The sequence below is a fragment of the Rhinatrema bivittatum genome, chromosome 2, assembly GCF_901001135.1.
Source record: "Rhinatrema bivittatum chromosome 2, aRhiBiv1.1, whole genome shotgun sequence".
In the NCBI taxonomy this organism is placed as follows: Eukaryota; Metazoa; Chordata; class Amphibia; order Gymnophiona; family Rhinatrematidae; genus Rhinatrema; species Rhinatrema bivittatum.
In genome coordinates, this window is record NC_042616.1 from 587,361,989 (window position 1) to 587,383,805 (window position 21,817).

The 21,817-nt window shown below is 43.4% G+C and overlaps 1 protein-coding gene across 1 annotated transcript in view; it reads left to right on the forward strand.

Moving 5' to 3' along the window:
• DLGAP1 (DLG associated protein 1) overlaps positions 1-21,817 on the forward strand; it is a 437,388-nt gene that overhangs the window by 351,760 nt on the left and 63,811 nt on the right. Inside the window, 1 exon segment of the mRNA XM_029591059.1 lies at positions 19,261-19,688. Coding sequence (XP_029446919.1) covers positions 19,261-19,688 — 428 coding nt within the window.

Sequence of the window (21,817 nt, forward strand, 5' to 3'; positions counted from 1 at the left end):
TTGACAATGGCAGGACCGTTGTTCCATCAGTGCCAATGGGCAGATTGGGGCACCGGAGACCGACCACTGTCGATCTCCTCCTGGCCAAGGACATTGGGTTCTTTGTCATCAGCCTCAGCACTGGGGAAGGACTTGGCTGAACATCAAGGAAAACCAAAGAAGCATCGGCACTGGTCCCCGTCAATGCAAGGTATTGAGCGTGGGGATGCAACAGTGCATGCTGTGATGCCCCTGAAGTTATCCCATGGTGAGGAGACCCAGTCCTCCATCAGTGCCTGGGGTCTGCGATGGTCTCCATCGGTCCTGATGCCAATCATCAATCCCCCTCTTGGGTCCAAAGAGGATCTGGCCATCTCTCCTTCCTCCCAGTCGGTGTTGGCATCGGCAAAGTTTGAGGAGGAGCAGAAGCAGCAAGTCCAGCTGGTGGTGGAACAGGTCCTGCAGGACATCAGTCTTGTGGTACTGATGGCACTGGAGCCAGTACCGTCCATCCTGGAACCGCTGGTGGAGAAGCTCAATGCGCTCATCGTTGCATTACCGACCCAGCTGGCATCAGTTTCCGGGCCAGCATCAGTGCCTGTCGGTGAACTGCAACCTCCCCCTACCAATACGATGGTCATGGCTGGTTCCTTGGAGGAGGAAGCTCCATCCAGGCCAGCAGAGATGCCAAGGCCTGTAGTCCCCCCTGTCCAGATCTGCCAGTGCCTGCATCTCTGGACAAAGGCTGAGCGCCTAGGACCCCATTCCCTGTTGCTTCAATGAGGATGAGGGTTCCTATAACCCCTGGGGGGATGACACCATGAAGTCCTCCTCTGAGGGCTCTGAGGGTCTCTCCTCCCTCAGACCCTTGTCCAGAAGAGCGAAGGAAGTCTCCACCTGAGGACAACTTTTGCTGGGTTTGTGAGTGTGATGGCCGAAGCCATCCCATTTCAGTTACTGACAGAGGAGGATGCCAGGCACAAAATGCTTAAGATTCTCAGGTACATGGAGCCTCCTAAAGAGATTGTAGAGGTCTCAGTACACAATATCCTTAAGGAGTTGCTGCTGAGGATAGGGGAACACCCTCTCACAGTGCCTCCCATTAACAAGAAGGCTGATGGGGGTCTACCTCATCCAGAAGGCTGCCAGATTCAATAAATGTCAATTGCTCCACCAGGCGATGATGGTTGAATATGCTATCAAGAGAGCCAAGTGTTATCAGACCCATTCCTCAGCATCCCCGGGGAAGGATCATAGAGCAATGGATGCTCTTGGGAGAAAGGTGTTCCAGGGAGCCATGTTCATTGCCCACATAGCTTCCTATCAGCTCTATATGAGCCAGTACTTGCAGGACATATGGAAGCAGATGCAGGAGGAAAATATGAGGTCCGAACAACCTACGATGTTTTCGAGACAGCATCTATGGTCACTGCAGCGGGAATCAGTGCACGCAGAATGACATGTCCCTGGGCCTCGGTTCGCCAACTGGAGGTACAGAAACACCTTGCTGTCATGCTGTGTACCGGGGAGAATCTCTTCAGAGATAGGGTGAGGAACACGGTGGCCAGTTTTGGGACCACCATGAGACCCTTCAACAACATGATTTTAAACACCTCTATCATATCCCCCCTCAGTCGTCTCTTCTCCAAGCTGAAAAGTCCTAACCTCTTTAGTCTTTCCTCATAGGAGAGTTGTTTTCTTATGTTCTTCTTATGTTCTTATGTTCTTATGTTCTTAACTCTCCATCAGCACTCCAAACCCATCCTCCTCCTCTAGGTGGTCAGCAAGATCGGGGCAGAGGAAATCGTTCTTTCACCAGAGGAAGTACTATCCTCCACCTTCTCACTCCCATCAACAGCATCAGGGCTCTCACAGCTGTCCCAGGCAGCAGAGAGCCCCCAAGTCCCAGCCAGCACCTCAGATAACTCAGTTTTTGTCTGGGTCATAATGAGCATAGGCCAGTTGCCCATACCCGGGACTGTGGACCTTCTGGTCTGGGACAGACTGCGGTTCTTCGTGAACCAGTGGCCTAGTATAAACTCGGACCAGTGGTTCTCTCCACCACCCACCAAGGGTACCAATTGAACTTATTTGGTGTCCCGTCAAATTGCCCCATTTTGGGGGCTGGTAACACATCAGGAGGTACTTCTAACAGATCTCTCCTCCCTCTTAATGGCCAAAGTGGTTCAGCCTGTTCCACCAAAGCAAATAGGGCATGGATTTTACTCCCTTGGGTCCTGGTGGATTTTTGATTCCAAAGGAAACAGGAGGACTCCATCCCATCCTAGACTTAAGGGCTTTGAACAAATTTGTCAAAAAAGAAAAATTCAAGATGGTTTCCCTAGGCACCTTGATTCCCCTTTTGCAAAAAGGCTATGCTTCCTAGATCTAAAGGATGCGGTTACTCATATCGAGATTTTCCCCAGTCACTCGAAGTATCTCCCATTTGTGGTGGGAAAACAACACTTCCAGTACCAGACTTTGTCGTTTGGGCTAGCATCAAGTCTTCTCAAAATGCCTGGCCATGAACCCTCACAGCTTTGAGTATTTTTGGACTCTCATACCTTTCTGCATGTATCAGCTTTAGTATATTGAGGCATCTAGCTTTTTCTTATGACTTTTGGGGTTTTTCCTTGAAAATTGATTGGTCACTTCTTTCTTGATTTCTCCCTTTTCCTTTTATAATCAAGGGGTCTATGGAGAAACTATATTTCCTTAAGTAATTGTTATGCTATTATTTGTAATGCAATTAATATAACTTTGTAATTCTGCAACAAGATTCTTGTGTTAATTTGTAAATTTCATAAATAGAAAATAAATAAATAAATAAAAAATACTTGGCCATGGTGGCGGCGCACCACCGCAAGCTGGGGGTGCATGTTTTCCTTTATCTGGACGATTGGCTGGTCAAGAGCACATCTCAGGCAGGAGCTGTTGGATCCATGCACTTGGCCATCCTGGTGTTGAAGTTGCTAGGGTTCGTCATCAACTACCCGAAGTCCCATCTCAGCTCATCACCTCAATTGGGCTTCATAGAAGCCCTGCTAAACACGGCTCAGGCTAAGGTCTTCCTGCCTCGCCAAAGGGCAGTCGCTTTGACAACCATCACAGCAGAGATTCAACAGAGCCAGCAGGTGTCAGCCTGGCACATGTTGAGGCTGTTGGGCCACAACTGTCCATGTCACTGCCTTGGCATGATTGCACAGGCACAGAGCCCAATGGACCCTGAGGTTGCAGTGGCACCAGGCTACGCAGAACCTCCAGGATTGTATCCACGTCACCACTCCCCTCTGAGACTCGTTGTCCTGGTGGCGAGTACTTTCAAATCTAGTACGGGGAATCTCTTTTCAGAGCTCTGTACCCAAATTGTCCTAACCATGGATGTGTTCACCCTGGGCTGGGGAGCTCATGTAGATGGGCTCAGCACTCAGGGCCTCTGGTATGCTCAGGAAAGCTGTTGTCAAATCAACTTCCTGGAGCTTCCAGCTATCAGGTGCAAGCTATGGGCTTTCAGAGATTGGCTGTCCAACAAAGTTGCCTTGATCCAGACCAACAACCAAGTAGAGATGTGGTTTGTCAACAAGCAGAGAGGTATGGGATCATTCCTCCTATGTCAATTAAAGGTCCAGATCTGGTCATGGTCCCTGTCCCAAGGGATGGTGCTCAGGGCCATGTACCTGGCTGGGACAGATAATGTGATAGCGGACAGACTGAGTCATGCCTTCAGACCCCACGAGTGGTCCCTGAACTAGGGGGTGCAAATCAGATATTCCGCCTCTGGGGGAGCCCAGACGTAGATCTAGTCATGTTCCCTTGCAACAGGAAGATTCCTCAGTTCTGCTCCCTGTACAGGTCAGATGGGAAACCAGCCTTGGACGCCTTTGCTTGTCATTGGGGCAAGGATTTTCTGTAAGCATATTCTCTGCTTCCTTTAGTGGCTAAGACTGTCGCGAGGACAAAGATTCTATGATCCTCATAGCCCTTTATTGGCTCCTTTATTGGCTCTTTTGGGAGTTGTCCATTCGGAGACTGATCAGTCTGGGGACTTCCCCAGTTCTCAACATGCAAGATCGAGGCAGGTTACAACATCCCAATCTCCAGACCCTGTTGCTCACAGCCTGGATGTTGAGAGGTTAGTTTTGCAATCACTCATTCTTTCATGTATCTTGGGTCCTGGTAGCTTCTACAAAGCCTTCCACTAGAAAGTCCTATGGACTGAAGTGGAGGAGGTTTCCCATGTGGTGTGAGCAGAAGGCCCTAGATCCGCTGCCCCAAACAAAATTTGCTTGATTACCTTCTATACCTATCAAAAGCTGACTTAAAAACCAACTCTGTTAGAGCTCATGTCAGTGCAATTGGCTCATTCTACCTGGGTGGAGATGGTTGCCAATTGGCTAGCAGATTGCATCTCCTTCTGTTATGCCCAGGTGGGTCTGCATCTTGGAGGTCATATCAAAGCTCATTCTATCAGAGCCATGGCAGCATCGATGGCCCATTTGCAAGCAGTTCCCATGGAGATCTGCAAGGCTGTGACATGGAGTTCTCTCCACACATTCACATCTCACTATTACTTGGATAGGGATGGTTGACACGACAGTAGGTTTGGCCAATCTGTCCTTAAAAATCTGTTCGAGGTGTAGAACCCAACTCTCTTCCACCTAGGGCCTGTTATTTGGGTTCAGGCTGTCACCCCCTCTGTTACCAACAGCACCATTGTTGTTGTACCCATTGGCACCACTATGAGGACTCCCATCCTGTTTGTCCTCAGAGAAAGCAGAGTTGCTTACCTGTAACATATGTTCTCTGAGGACAGCAGGATTTTAGTCCTCACGAAACCCTCCCGCCACCCCGTGGAGTTGGGTTTCTTCTGTTTTTTGTTATATTTCTAATTCTATGTTATAAGACTGGGGAGAGATCCTGCATGGATGCATGGTATAGGGCATGCTGGGCATGCTCGGTGTGCCAAGTCAAAGTTCTAGAAACTTTGACATACATTTTTTTGTGTGTCGGAGCTCCATCTGATGATGTTACCCATGTGTGACATCCTGCTGTCCTCAGAGAATACCTGTTACAGGTAAGCAACTCTGTTGTACACAGCCTGATTCAGGGCAGCCCAGCACAGCAGTAAGATGTTTGGGGAGAGAGTGATGTGCTGCAGTGTAGAACGGCAGTGGTGAAGACCAAGGCAGGGAAGCAACCAGAAGTGGCAGCAGAGACCCTTTCAGTGGCTGGGGGGAGCGGAGGTTGGCTGCTGCTTGCATCTTCCTGCCTTAGGTGGCTGCCTTTGCTGCATACTCTGTATGGGTTGAGCCAGCCCTGGATGAGAAGAAACAATAAACAGAGGCAAAAGAAAAAGCCCTGGGTCATGTGATATCTCTGTTATTATTTTGCTTCAACTTAGTGACCTGAAAATGTACAATAGGACTTTAGCAGGCAGACACTTAGGGGCTCCCAGACTTGCACGTCACTAGTATAGCATGTTCTGGCACTGGGCAAATATTGTTTTGTCTAGCCAACAGAAACATATCCTTGGATGACAAATCTAAGGCGGGAAACAGCATAGTTACAAAACAAAAGCTGGCAGAAATTATTATTCTGAAACCAAACAGTATATAACCTGTGAGTTGTACGGGAAAGTTATTTCAGACTCTGTTGCAAATTGTGTGTGTGTGTTTGGGGAGGGGGGGGGGCAGTGGAAAGAATGTTTTCTCATTTGAAATGTAAAGTGGGGAGTCATAAAAGGAGATCAGAGAAGGGAAGCAAGTGATGACTGCTCCTGAGCAACCCTGCGTTTATTGCTGGGGACAGAGAATGGATTCTGTCCCATACTGGTTTATCTAGTTTCATGATTTTCTACACCTCGGGCAAAGTATCAGTTGTACGTTTGTGGCGGCTATAATTATTATACCGTATTATACCCAGAGGGCTCAGCTAAGCATTGAGATAGTTTGATAAAGGGAAAAAAAAAAAATCTCAATCGAACAACAATGGTTGCATAAGCAGTAAAGCTTTGAACTGTAGGGTAGCGGTCGGTAACTGGAAAAAAAGCTTTGGCTTCAGTTGTACAGCAAAGTCTGTGCCTGAAAACTTTCAGTATTGGGAGAGTAAACTTCCTACATCTAGTAAGGGGCTTTGGATAAATGAGGGTCGGATAAATGCCTTCTTCCAAACAGCTCAATAAAAGATGCGCCGAGAACAGGTTTGGGGAAGCTCAGTTGTTATAGACAAGGGCAGTGCTTCAACGTTATTGAATAGTTTCATTGTGAGAGATCAGGGAACGTCTAATCTACTACGCCCTGCGCAAAAGTAGGTCATTGTAACTGTAATCATTTCTAGATAAAACACCATAGTTCAGATTTATGCTTTGGGGAAAAATGTAAGAATTGGTCAAAGGTTGCCAGCGCTTATATGCCCACATTTTTGAGTGTCATGGGGTTTTGTTTTGTTTTTTTTTGTTTTTTAATGGAATTGTTTTTCCTTCCAGAAGTTGTAGGAAATTAAATCCTTGAGCTAAAACTGTTCAAAATGGGACTTACTGTGCAAGCAAACTGACTTGCAGACCTTGCGCATTTTGGGGTCGATTTTCAAAAACGCACGCGGGCGTCCATGTGCGTGCTGTCCCGGAGCGCGCACATGGACGCACGGATTTTATAACATGCGCACGTCGCCACACGCATGTTGTAAAATACAATTCCAGCGCGCATATGCACAGCCGATTTAAATATCGGCGTGCGCATTTGCGGGTGGGTGTCGTGTAACGCGTGCAAGGGGGGGGGGATTTTTAAAAAAATACGCGCAGCAACGTGAGTAGGACTTTCCCAGTTCCCTATCTCCCTAACTTTCCTTCCTACCGTTTCCCTTCTCCTCTCTTCCCCGACCCCTAACCCCTACCTAGCTAGCCAAAATCTTTTTGCTTTCAAACTTACTGCTTCTTCCAGCAAAAGTAACTTCCATGCGCCGGCCGGCTGCTGGCATGCACTTCCCCGGGACAGCATCTAATGGCGCTGTCCCACCTGACCCCTGGCCCCCTTGACACTGTCCCTCCAGCTCACCCCTTTTGGATGGCGCGGCACTTCTGCGTGTACCAGGAGATATGCGCGTGGCTGGGCTGTTTCTAAAATGCGCTTGGCGCCCGCACGACTCGACCACGCGCGTATCTCCCGGATTTTACGAGCACGGGCTTTTTAAAATTAGGGCTTTTGTTTATTTGTACTTTTTTGCTTTACTTTTGTGCAAATTGTAAATCTGTCTTAACAACTCTTTTTTTTATGATTAATTCTGTGTTTGTTCAAAGCCATCGCTACTGCACTCTTCCCCTTTCGGCAGACAGATCCTTATAACCCTGTTTCTCAAATCTAGCTTATCGGGCAAACCTGCGGCAAGGCATTAAAGCATGGGCCCCATGGCAATAATCTGGATCCCTGGGTAATAAGTGTCATTGGCCCCTAATCACCCATCCAAGACTAGGGGAGAGTGCTATGGGCCCTCAAGCACTGCCCTATTGCGCGAATGGTTAATCCGCTCCAGGATTAAAGGCAAGGTTGAAAGGCGCTCATTTTGTATGCTGTGTAGAGCAGCATCTGCACTGGTGCTCAAAACTGAACACCAGTAAGGGGTGTGCTCCTCATGAAAGGTTTGAGAATATAGTGCCACCATGTGGAAATGCATCAGCTCGGTGAGTGGAACTGTTTTTATTCCACCTGGGGCTTTGGTATTCAGGAGGATGTGAATCTCTCTACATGCAGACCTGCAGGTACCTGCAAACTAAGACATAACCTGAGGTGAGTTTACAAGCAGAAGCACAAAGGGCAATCTGCTATTATTCATTCAGGCAGCAGTTAGATCTGTCTTCCACAAGCACATGGGCGTGTGTCCCCATTTGAAGGCTTGTACGTTGTGGGCACTGCTTTTGTTTTGCTTCCTGCAGAGAAAACACGTATTCGTCAAAAATAACACTATATATTATTTTGTTTTATGGGACCATCATATAAACCCCAACTGTTGGTATCTTTTAGAGCATTAATTGTGCTCCATCGATAGCTCACAGGGGTGCAGTTTTAATCATAGGTCCAAGTTTTTGAGGATTTTTTTAAAGCATTTCAAAAAGATTTTTTTAAAAAGTGCACTACTTCCTTCAATCATGGAAATGAATTCATGCCCAACACGGTACCATGTTTCGCAAAGCTTCAGGGGCTGGAATCAAGATGTTTCAGAGTCCACAAATATTCTCTTTTCTTTTCAGTCCCGTAATTATTTTTTTGAGTAAACGCGACTGCTGATTTCTTCAAAAGCGCATTAAAACTGCACCCCTGTGAGCTATCGATGGAGCACAATTAATGCTCTAAAAGATATCAGCAGTTGGGGTTTATATGATGGTCCCATAAAACAAAATAATATATAGTGTTATTTTTGATGAATACGTGTTTTCTCTGCAGTTTATTCGTTCATATCATCTATTAAGGCTTTTTTCTATATCATTATTTGTTTTACTTCCTAGCATCTTTCATCTGTTGCCAGAAAAGTATAGCATTGTTTTTAATGCATCTGTCCATTTCAGTCAAAGAAATAGTCTGGAAAGCACACTGCTGCCTGGTGTTCTGCGCAAGTATAGTTTTTTTGCGGGTGTTTCCTTGCTCGCATTGCCCATGGAAAATCATAGGGAACTGGAGCGCAGGAAAGTTCAGGGGTGGGTTGGTAAGTTCCCCTTTTCCTGCTGTTTGTTAGGAAGCCAGGCTAACGCGCCCACACATGCTGAGAATGTCACCCCTTCACTTTCTAGCAGGAAGCTTTCAACCGTCAATCAGCGCCTGATGCCAAGCACCTTAGCTTCATGCTCCCAGTTGCATATATTGAGGAAACTGGTTTCCTGGTCAAAACAAGCAAGCGCATTATTTCTGGGAGTCCTGCCAAGGAGTCTACCCTTTTTCTTTTACTACATAGCTTAACGTAAATATTGAAACCAGCTTTAATGGACTTAAAGTGAAGAGTTTTGCACAAAGTCTTTAATTATCGCTGAGTAAAGTTACTTACTGCCTTTTTGTTTTTGTTCTTTTTCGTAACACAGGAGATAGAGAAAACGTTCCTTGCCCTGACTTGAGAAATGCGTTCCTGGGAACCAAAGAATTTGCATGCGGTGAAAGGTTGTAAAGGGGAGGGGCTGTGTGTACACTGAGATTAGGCAGCAACAGAAGAAAGCTCACAAGAGTCAGCGAGGAAATATGTTGCCCTGTCACATCCTATACCCTCTCTCACCTCATCAAGCATCTCTCTCTGCCCTTTGATTCTCTCAGGTTTTCTTTTTTCTTTTTCTTTGTGGTTTTTTTCTTCTCTCTCCTCCTTCTGAGGATGTAAATACAAACTTGGCAAGATCTTTTTTTAAAATAATGCTTGGCCTACTAAATGTCTTGGTTACTGTTTCCCTGTGGGCATTCTGAGAAACCAAATCACTTTCACACGTTCGTTATGGTTTCAGAATGTTTCCTTCAATTTTCGTTTTAACTGCGTGACAACACTTGCATATGTGGGATGGTTCAATAGATGCACTCAATAAAGGTCTTGAACAGATACGTCAATGGTTGCAGGTGAATAGGGGGAAATTTAATGTTAAAAAGTGAGAAGCTTTGTAAGTGGGAGTGAAAGAGCCTGATCCCTCTTTTCAAATTTGTATTGCTTACTCCAGTTTGCCTTTTTTCAGCTACTGTCTGAAATCTAAGAGTACTGTTTAATTCGGGACTCATTTTTCGACCTTGCTTTGTCCACTCAAAATGTGGTTTTAGTTACAGACGCATTAATTATATCTAGATGAGATTATTGCAACTCATTATTAGAAGGGTTATCGCAGAACGATTCACAGAGGCTGCAGCTGGTACAGAACACAGCTAGGAGAATTTTGGGTGCCTTGATGAATTGGGACCATGTCACTCCTGTTGTAAGGAATCTATATTGGTTGCCAATTGTGTCTTGGAGGAAATTAAACATTTTTACTTTGATATTTAAAACTTTGAAAGGCGATTGCCCTGAATATCCCAGTCCACAATCTATGTTCCTCTCAGGCAACTTGTTGCAGTTTGCTATATAAATGCTTAGTAGTAGTAGTAGTAGTGGTGGTGGTTTCCACCCGTTAGGTCCATGTATTTACAAAGGACTTGCTCCCATGTTTTTTCAGTACTGGTGAATATTATGGAAAAACCTCCCTGTAGAGTTATGACTATTTGTTAGAGATGTGAATTGGAACCGGAATCGGTTCGGTTCCGGTTCCGATTCAAATCGTGCATTTTTTTTCGTCCGGCCTGATCAGGTTTTTTTTTATCAGCTGCGCCCGATCCGATAAACAAAAAACCCACCCCGACCCTTTAAAACCGCTCCCTTTGCCTCCACCACCCTCCCGACCCCCCCCAAAAATGTTTTAAAATTACCTGGTGGTCCACCGGGGGTCCCGGGAGCATTCTCTCATGCTCGGGCTGTCGGCTGCCACTAATAAAAATGGCGCTAATGGCCCTTTGCCCTTACCATGTGACAGGGTAACCCTGCCACATGGTAGGAGCACTGGACAGCCGGCGCCATCTTTAAAAACATTTTTGGGGGGATCGGGAGGGTGGTGGAGGCGAAGGGAGTGGTTTTAAAGGGTCGGGGTGGGTTTTTAGGTTGTGTCCTAACTCCCGTTAGTGTGCACTAACCCGATTAACGATTTTTTCACGATAAATCGGTGGAATTTCTATTGTATTGCACTCTTTAACGATTAATGATGATTTAAAAAATATTGGACGATATTTTAAATCGTCAAAAAACGATTCACATCCCTACTATTTGTCCTTCCAAAAACAGATCAAGGCTTGGTTATTTCAGCAATGCTATCCTACATGAAATAATGTTGGCAGCAGGGTGTTTTATTATTTGTATTTACTGTTTACATTTTTAGATGGCATTATTATTGTATTGAGATATTTACTTATTTTTAGTTTATTTTATTCTGTGTTTATTTATTATATAATAATCATATGTTGGTTTTAATTTTGGTATGTTGGTGGGAAGAGAGGTTATAGTTGGACTTTGTAGTTCATTATTTTATTGTTGAAAATCATTTTGAGTATTTCATGTAGTGGTGTTTGCTAAATAGAATGACATTAATTAAATAAATTAAATATATACATAGGAATTTTCATGTACTAGGAATACAAACAATCTAAATAAGACAAAGCCAAGTACTCACATGAATTTAACTAATGAATTAACATTTATCAATATCAAAAGCAATTTTATTATGATTGTACGCTCTAGCTATATCTGAATAGCACATTACCAATTATTATTATAGCAAACCATGCATACTCTTGAGTTCAATACACACACCCAAAATCATATCTACCATCATAAAATGTCTATAGCTTAATCATTGGTAAAATAGCTTATTACAAAATGTATACAGCAAATAAATTTAACAAATTGATTATACATAGTCTTGTAAACATTGTTTGTTTAAAATTGCAAAATTGCAAAATCAATCATTAAATGCACCCCAAAATTCAACATAAGAACTTAAGAAATTGCCATACTGGGTCAGACCAAGGGTCCATCAAGCCGAGCATCCTGTTTCCAACAGTGGCCAATCCAGGCCATAAGAACATGGCAAGTACCCAAAAACTAACTATGTATCCCATGCTACTGATGCCAGTAATAGCAGTGGCTATTTTCTAAGTCAACTTGATTAATAGCAGGTAATGGACTTCTCCTCCAAGAACTTATCCAAACCTTTTTTAAACCCAGCTGCACTAACTGCACTAATCACATCCCCTGGCAACAAATTCCAGAATTTAATTGTGCGTTGAGTGAAAAGGAATTGTTTCCGATTAGTTTTAAATGTGCTACTTGTTAACTTCATGGAGTGCCCCCTAGTCCTTATATTATCCGAAAGAGTAAATAACTGATTCATATTTACCCGTTCTAGACCTCTCATTATTTTAAAGACCTCTATCATATCCCCCCTCAGCCATCTCTTCTCCAAGCTGAACAGTCTTAACCTCTTTAGTCTTTCTTCATAGGGGAGCTGTTCCATCTCCTTTATCATTTTGTCACCCTTCTCTGTACCTTCTCCATCAGAACTATATCTTTCTTGAGATGTGGCAACCAGAATTGTACACTGTATTCAAGATGCAGTCTCACCATGGAGTGATAGAGAAGCATTATGACATCCTCCATCTTATTCACCATTCCCTTCCTAATAATTCCTAACATTCTGTTTGCTTTTTAGACTGCCGCAGAACACTGAGCCAACGATTTCAATGTATTATCCACTATGACGCCTAGATCTCTTTCCTGGGTGGTAGCTCCAAACAAAGAACCTAACATCTTGTAACTACTAGAGATGTGAATCATGTGATCGATCGTCTTAACAATCGATTTCGGCTTGGGGGGGAGGGAATCAGATCGTCGCAGTTTTGTTTTTTTAAATATCGTGTAAATCGTAAATCGGGGGAGGGCGGGAAAACCGGCACACTAAAACAACCCTAAAACCCACCCCGACCCTTTCAAATAAATCCCCCAACCTCCCGAACCCCCCCCCCCAAATGTCTTAAATTACCTGGGGTCCAGTGGGGAGGTCCCGGTGTGATGTTCCACTCTCGGGCCACGGGTGCGTTGATAGAAATGGCGCCGGCGCTACCTTTGCCCTGTCATATGACAGGGCAAAGGTAGCGCCGGCGCCATTTTGGTTCCTGTCCCCCGACGTCACGAGCGTAGGAGATCGCTCCCGGACCCCCGCTGGACCCCCAGAGACTTTTGGCCAGCTTGGGGGGGCCTCCTGACCCCCACAAGACTTGCCAAAAGTCCAGCGGGGGTCCGGAAACGACCTCCTGTACTCGAATCGTGTTGCCGTATTGCAAAATGGCCATATGGCCGGCGCCATTTTGCCAAATGGCGCCGGCCATACGGCAACACGATTCGAGTGCAGGAGGTCATTCCCGGACCACCGCTGGACTTTTGGCAAGTCTTCTGGGGGTCAGGAGGCCCCCCCAAGCTGGCCAAAAGTCCCTGGGGGTCCAGCGGGGGTCCGGGAACAATCTCCTACGCTCGTGATGTCGGGGGACAGGAACCAAAATGGCGCCGGCGCTACCTTTGCCCTGTCATATGACAGGGCAAAGGTAGCGCCGGCGCCATTTCTATCAATGCACCCGTGGCCCGAGAGTAGAAGATCACAACGGGACCCCCCACTGGACCCCAGGTAATTTAAGACATTTTGGGGGGGTTCGGGAGGGTGGGGGATTTATTTTAAAGGGTCAGGGTGGGTTTTAGGGATGTTTTAGTGTGCCGGTTTTCCCGCCCTCCCCCTTCCCCCGATTTACGATTTTTGACGATAAATCAGGGGAATTCCTATTAAATATCGCCTCTAATGATTTTTGACTATTTAAAATATATCTGACAATATTTTAAATCGTCAAAAAACGATTCACATCCCTAGTAACTACAGCATGGGTTATTTTTCCCTATTTGCATCACCTTGCACTTACCCACATTAAATTTCATCTGCCATTTGGATGCCCAATTTTCCAGACTCACAAGGTTTTCCTGCAATTTATAACAATTTGCTTGTGATTTAACTACTCTGAATAATTTTGTATCATCTGCAAATTTGATTACCTCACTCATCGTACTTCTTTCCAGATCATTTATAAATATAGCGAAAAGCACAGATCCTAGTAAGATCCTTGAGGCACTCCACTGTATACCCTTTTCCACTGAAAAAATTGTCCATTTAATCTTACTCTCTGTTTCCTGTCTTTTAACCAGTTTGTAATCCACAAAAGGACATTGCCACCTATCCCATGACTTTTTACTTTTCTTAGAAGCCTTTTATGAGGAACTTTGTCAAATGCCTTTTGAAAATCCAATACACTACATCCACTGGTTTACCTTTATCTACATGTTTATTAAACCTTCAAAAAAGTGAAGCAGTTTTATGAGGCAAGACTTCCCTTGGCTAAAGCCATGCTGACTTTGTTCCATTAAACTATGTCTTTCTATATGTTCTGTGATTTTGATCTTTAGAACACTTTCCACTATTTTTCCTGGCACTAAAGTCAGTTCAACTGGTCTGTAGCTTCCCAGATCGCCCCGGAGCCCTTTTTAAATATTGGGGTTACATTAGCCACCCTCCAGTCTTCACATACAAAGGATGATTTTAATGATAGGTTACACATTTTAACTAATAGATCTGAAATTTCATTTTTGAGTTCCTTCAGAACCCTGGAGTATATATCATCCGGTCCAGGTGAAGTACTGCTCTTCAGTTTCTCAATCAGCCCTACCGCATCTTCTAGGTTCACTGTGATTTGGTTCAGTTCATCTGAATCATTATCCATGAAAACCTTCTCCGGAACAGGCATCTCCCCAACACCCTCTTCAGTACACACCGAAGCAAAGAAATCGTTTAATCTTTCCGCGATGGCCTTATCTTCTCTAAGTAACCCCTCGATCATCTAACGGTCCAACTGACTCCCTTACAGGCTTTCTGCTTCAGATATATTTTAAAAAGTTATTACTGTGAGTTTTTGCCTCTAAGGCCAACTTCTTTTCAAATTCTTTCTTAGCCTGTCTTATCGATGTCTTACATTTTACTTGCCAACGCTTATGTTTTATCCTATTTTCTTCTGTTGGATCCTTCTTCCAATTTTTGAATGAAGATCTTTTGGCTAAAATAGCCTCTTTCACCTCACCTTTTAACCATGCTGGTAATCGTTTTGCCTTCCTTCCACCTTTCTTAATGTGTGGAATACATCTGGACTATGCTTCTAGGATGGTATTTTTTAACAATGTCCATGCCTCTTGCACACTTTTTACCTTTGTAACTGCTCCTTTCAGTTTTCTTCTATTTTTCTCATTTTATCAAAGTTTCCCTTTTGAAAGTTTAGCGCTAGAGCCCTGGATTTACTTAATGTCCACCTTCCAGTCATTAACTCAAATTTGATCATATTATGATCACTATTGCCAAGTGGCCACACCACTGTTACCTCTCTCACCAAATCCTGTGCTCCACTAAGAATTATATTTATTTATTTATTTGTTTGTTTACAGATTGATGGTATATAAAACAATCTAGATGGTGTACAATAAATAAATAGATGGTGTACAATACATAAATACAAAATTCAAAATACATTACAAAAGTTATTTAAAATTATTTAAAACAAGTGCTAAACAATTAAACTATGTTCATTAAAATATAATTAAAATAAAGAAAAAACTAAGAATATTTATGCTTAAAATATAAGAATACAGACAATTTAAAATTAGCATAGTGGAAACAAAAAAAAGAAAATTTAAGGTAAAATTTGGTAAAATATGAATAAAATAATAACAAAGTATTTAAGGGAAAACATTAAAATAAGGGAAAAGGGAAAAGAATTGTTTAAAGGAAAATGCATCTGACTGCTAGAATGCTGCTTAGTCCATTGCTTTAAAGTTTACATTATCACGACTGACTACTGTATAGTATTGATAGTGTTTAATTTTCATAAGCCTTTTTAAATAACCAGGTTTTAAGGATTTTTTTGAATATTTTGATATCTTTTTGGAGTCAAAGCTCATCTGATAGCAAGTTCCATAGTTTAGGCCCTGCCACTGAGATTGCTCAGTCTCTAACATCAGATAGATGTGTTGTTCTTATGGAAGGCACTATAAGAAGCGGACCTTCTCTGGAACAGGTATCTCCCCAACAGATGTAAGGAGGCATTTAGCCATTCAGTTTGGTCGCAGTTTAACAATTCGTGTATGATACACAAAATTTTATATTCAATTCTCTGCTTTATCGGAAGCCAATGTAAATCCATCAAGGATAGCGTGATATGGTCATATCTATTTCCTCCACATAATTATAATGCAAAGATAGTTTTCCAGATGTATGATTCCATTTCAAACCTGTACAACAGTTTTAGTGAAGTCCAAATTTTTAACCTCAAATGTTTGATCCCAACAAAGGCCTCTGTTTCACCCATATGGGCTTCTTCAGGGGAATCTCGAAAAACCAAGACTGCAAGAAATTCAAACCAGGTATGTAATGGTTTGTTACCTTATGAAAATCACATTGAAAATTGGGACATAGCACATTTTCAATCAAAAGCTGTAAAGTTACCAATAAAAAACAGTATTACACTCAGTACTGATTTATCACACCTAGAAAAAAACTTTTTAAATTGTATTAAAATGAAACCTGAATGACAATTTGTAGAGGTGGTAGAGAACACCTACCTTAGAGTGCATGTTGTTGCTATAACAGAAACATATAGGGGTAGATTTTAAAAAGGTGCGTGCGGGCACACATGTGCACGCGCTAGCTGGTGCGCGCACATGTACACCTGATTTTATAACTTGCGCGCGCAAGTTATTAAATCAGGGGTTGGCGCGCGCAAGAGGGTGCACAATTGTGCACCTTGCACGCGCCGAGCCGTGCTGCCTTCCCCCATTCCCTTCCACCTAACCTGACCTTCCCACCCCTTCCCCTAACCTTTTCTCCCCCTTCCCCTACTCTAACCCCCCCCAAATTTTTATTTTATCTTTTGCGCCTGACTCTGGGCAGGCACAAGTTGCGTTCACTGGCATGTGATCCTTTGACACAGTGGCAGTGGCCGCTGTGTCGGAGACCTCTGGCCCCGCCCCCACCCCACCCCCAGACCGCCCCTTTAGTAAAGCCCCGGGACTTAAATGCTTCCCAGGGCTTTATGCGCGTCGCTGGGCCTTTTTAAAATAGGCCTGGTGTGCGTAACCCTTTTAAAATCCGGCCCATAGTTTTTGTACTAAATTTTATAAATACTTATTGAGAAATTACGTAATTAGTATAAAGCCCCAATTGTGGATTATATATCTAACTCTTACCGTGAAGCACAGAAAATTGCTTTTTGCAATGGCAAATCCTCCAAACACCCAGCTGAAATATATAGAAGCTTACTATATATGAGCCCACTGTTCAAGTCAAACCAACTTTATTGGTGCACATGAACATTACCAAATCTGCAATTATGGCTTATGATTCAAAATGTGCTATATTCCAATTTTTGATTTGAATTTCATAAAGCAACAAACCATTACATACCTGGGTTGAATTTATGCAGTCTTGGCTTTTCGAGATTCCCCTGAAGAAGCTTATACGGGTGAACCAGAGGCCTTTGTTATATTCTTCAGTCCGCAGGCTGCTCCCACTAACCACCATGCTCACCTCCATGCCGTTCCGGTCAAGTACCCAAAACGTGGCATGTGAGAGGGAGGGAGAGAGTGTGATTGCATGTGGGAGAAAGAGAGAGCATGTGTATGTGTTGGAGAGTGTGTATATATGAGAGAGAGAGAGAGAGAGAGAGAGAGAGAAGAAAAAGTTTGTGTGCACCCTTCCCCACTCCAGCTAATTTATGACAATCTCAGGATGACTGGAAATCAAGTTCCCAGGTATGGAGAGTATTTATGTTTTGATTCTTAGAAGTTTTATTTGGTGTCATTTGATGTCTGCTGTTTAGAAATATTTATTGATGTTTGGAAATGTAAAATAATATGTTTATGCGTTTTTAATTATTGGATATTATTCTATTTGTCAGCTGTTTTGAAATATGTATTCTTTTTATTGGTATGACTTTACTATTGTGATTGATATTTCATATTTTTTAATTTTGTTGTTTGATATTTTATGAGGTCTGGTAGTGTTCCTATTTTTCCATTGTTGCACTGCATACAGAGTTTGGCTTGTTGCAGTTTCCAGTTCAGTTCTTGCATGTTTCTATTTATACTTTTTTATGGTCACTTTATTCTATGTTTGGTGAGATTCTCATGAATGACTGAGATGAGGTATTCTGCTAGTTACCATGCAGTTTCTGTGTAGGGATTTATAGCAGCCTGGCCTGTTCTGTTTTTCTAATAGGTGGTGTATTGGCAAGGAGGGGGAGGGAGTTGGAGACATTTTCTCTTCTCCTCTTTATAATTTTGTTTTCATGTGAGAAAAACATCAATTTCAATCATATTTTTTAAATAACTCTTGAATATTTCAACTGAAAATGAATGTCAATTAAAATAATATTCAAGAACTGCATGAATCAGGCTGTCAACCAGCTTATGGCACTCGAGGATTAGAATTACCTACTCCTGATTTAAATCTTGGCACACCACTTCAAAAAGGATGCCTACTTCTGGCATAGCCTGACACCTTCCTGAATTGCAGGTAGTCCTGCATTTGGGAAAGCTCTAGGAGAGAGTTCCAGAGAGTGGGTCTATTCCTGTGAAGGTCCGTGGCTGGATGTTGGACCTATTGATGTCATTATTCAATGGCATGATTTTAGAGGCTCATTAGGAGGATCATAATGGCTGGCCAATATTGCATCGTAAATGGGAGATATTTAGTCAGAAATATTATTTGGAGGAAAGAGCATGATAGTTCTTTAAAATCTTTTTCTCTGGGTAAGGCATTGTTTGAAAGCAAAACAATTTATTGCAGAGCATATCTGTACAGCATCTGTACAAGGTGCACACTTATATAAAGGAGTTTTCCTAGTACTCACTAAAATAATGTTCCAAAATATGAACAGCAATGCTTAAAATAAAGAAAGTGAGCCATCCTGTTTGCAAATGTTAACGGAAATAATTCCATGAATAAGCACATGCAAAGAGTGAATTTTGCACTTCACAAATAGCTTCATGATTATTTCACCATACATATCCTCGAAGCAATCTCTGTATACTTCAGCAGGAGAATTCCTATGTAAAAGCCAGAAAAGTTTTGCAGCAGTTTGCCATTTTAAAAAAAGACAGTGAAGTTTGCAAAAGCAGCAAAAAGAGCACATTTTTCTCTGTATTTTTTGTGCCCATTTCATCACAACTTTTCTCATTCAGTTCTGTAGTGGAAAAAAGGACTGCATCCAGTGCATCAGCTGTTTTTCAGGAATCTTGTAGAGCTTTCCAAACTTGTCCGGGGGAACCCACTGCAAGCTGGGTTTTCAGGCTATGCACAATCAGTATGCATGAGATAAATCTGCACACATTGGAAAACCCAGCATATGCTAATTTATCTTATGCATATTCAGTGTGGATATCCTGAAAATCTGACTGGCGGTGGGGTTCCCAGTACAGGTTTGGGAAGCCCTGTGTGGCAATGTTAAAGAGCCCAGCATTCACCAGGCATATTTCCGAAAATCTGTGTCCATGAATATTCTGTATCATGCAGCCACTGGCAGAGAAAGCTGTAATGTGTTCTGCATGTATTTTGCCAGTGACCATCCAAGACAGCACAATTCTAATGTTCTTTTCTTCTTCAAGCCATCGCAGGTTGACCCGATCTAACAGTGTGACGGCCGCCGTGCAAGCCAACCTGGACCTCCGTGAGCATTTTGGAAGCCCAATGGAAGTGAAAGAGAGGGACAGCTGGTATGGCGAGCAAATGCTGAGACGTGGGCACTCTCGAGACTCCGGGAACTCCACTGTTAGCATACAAGGATCCGGAAACCATTATCACGCTTGCCTGGGAGACGATGACTTTGATGCCGATTTCGACCCTTCCATTTTACCCCCTCCGGACCCTTGGATTGATTCCATCACGGAGGACCCAATGGAGGCTGTTCAGAGGTCTGTCTGTCACAGGGATGGGCACTGGTTTCTGAAGCTGCTCCAGGCAGAGAAAGATCGCATGGAAGGCTGGTGTCTGCAGATGGAGAGAGAGGAGCAAGAAAATGACCTGCCGGATCATAGTAAGTACTGGCATCTCATGGAAGGAAAACAAAATTCGCATATGATGGCCCCTAGGTGACACACAAGTTAGCATCAAGTCAAAAGCCATTTCTGTTGATTAAAGCAACCTGCTCCTTTAACTGGAACCTCCATCTTCTTTAAAGGGAAAAGCAAAAGAAGCCCAGGGAAAAATCAGAAGGATATAGATTGTTTATTTTATTTTAATTTTTTTTAATCCCTTGCCAGTAGGATGGTGTTGGGGGGGGGGGGGGGTTTAAACCACAGGCAGGCAAATAATGTGGGATCCAGAGCCAGCTCTGAGGCATCCCTGGAGAATTTCTAAGGATGTACATAAAAGAAAGGTCTTGTGAATTTTCTGCAGAATGTACAATTTCATTAAATTATTTACTATGGATTTTAATGGGATAATTATTTGTCAGAAGGCAGGAAAAAGTGAAATTCATTTTGTCTTTTTTTTTTTTTTTTTTGCAATAATCATAACCCCAAAAAGTGACTTGTTTGCCTGTTTTGTTAGAATAATGTCCTTTAGGATATTTGTCTTTTTTTTGATCTGGCAGTTTTCAGCTCAATCAAAACCGGCATCTACTGGGGCTATGGGATTATTATCCTTCATTCACAACCATGACAGTCCCCTGAATGAGATGTACAAATTGCAATTCCCTCTGGACACTGTTACAAGTGTGCTCTGGGACTGTGACTTTTAATCAAGCGCATGGGCGCACTTGTGTGCATGTTCGTCAGCCCGCGCCATTTTTAAAGATGGTGCCGGCCATCCAGTGCTCCTACCATGTGACAGGGGCCGGCCAATGGCACAGATACCCTGTCACATGGTAAGGGCAAAGGACCATCGGCGCCATTTTTATTAGCGCAGCAGACGGCCCGAGAGTGGGAGATCACTCCCTGCGCCCCCACTGGACCACCAGATAATTTTAAAACGTTTTTGGGGGGGTCGGGAGGGTGGGAGAGGCTAAGGGGTCAGTTTTAAAGGGTCGGGGTGGGTTTTTTGTTTATCGGATCGGGCGCAGCCGATAAACAAAAAACCATTCGGGCCGGACGATAAAAATTATAAGATTTGAATCGGAACCGGAACCGGAACCGAACCGATTCTGGTCCCGATTCACATCTCTATTGTGCTGCTTGCCTTTCCCATTAAATTCTATGACAAAAAATGCAAGTGCGTCAGCAGGTGATTTTCATGGAGGAAGGATGCCAAGGTGTTGCTGTTCTCACTTTAGCACAACTGCTTTTGCACATCTCTGGCCCAGAGATTTCTCAGTATGGATGTTTGTCTGTCTTTAGCACAACAGCATAGCTTTCTGCTAACTAATTGTGAACTAGAGCGGTGGTTCCCAATCTTTCAGTAGCCAAGCCTCAGCTGATGAATGTTTTGTGCTTTATCAGAGTCCCAGTCAGGCAAGTCACAGAAGGTGTGCTGGGGAGTAGGAAAACAAGTAGGGGCAATCTCCTTCCTTTCATCTCTTCAAGTCTCTCATGCTACACTTCCAACTCCAAATCATTTTTCAATCTTTCCTCTCACTGCTCTTTTTATTCTCTTTCTTTCTTCCATCATAAGTTCAGTTCTCTCCCTCTTCTCCTCTCTTCCATTCCGTATCCCTTTCCCCTTCTCTCTCTCTCCCCATAATCTCATATGTCTCTTCCTCTCCCCACATCCCTATTTTCCATCTCTTTCTACCATATTCTTCCTTCCCCATTTCCTCTACCACCATTCCTCTAAACCCTCTCAACATATATGTTCTCTCTAAGCAGGAAGCTTACAGGAAGGAGGAGCATGCACACTCTTCTGCCTCCCATTTGTTTAGTCTGCTGATTCTGTGAGTCCTGCGGCTCCAGAGAGAAACTGAGCTGAGCATGGTAGCAACGGTAGCATCGGTAACATGGTAACGGTATCATGGTAACATGGTAACGGTATCATGGTAACATGGTAACGGTAGCATCGGTAACATGGTAACGGTAGCATCGGTAACATGGAATAGACTTAGTTTTTGGGTACTTGCCAGGTTCTTATGGCCTGGATTGGCCACTGTTGGAAACAGGATGCTGGGCTTGATGGACCCTTGGTCTGACCCAGTATGGCATGTTCTTATGTTCTTATGTGTCAGCCTCTGAT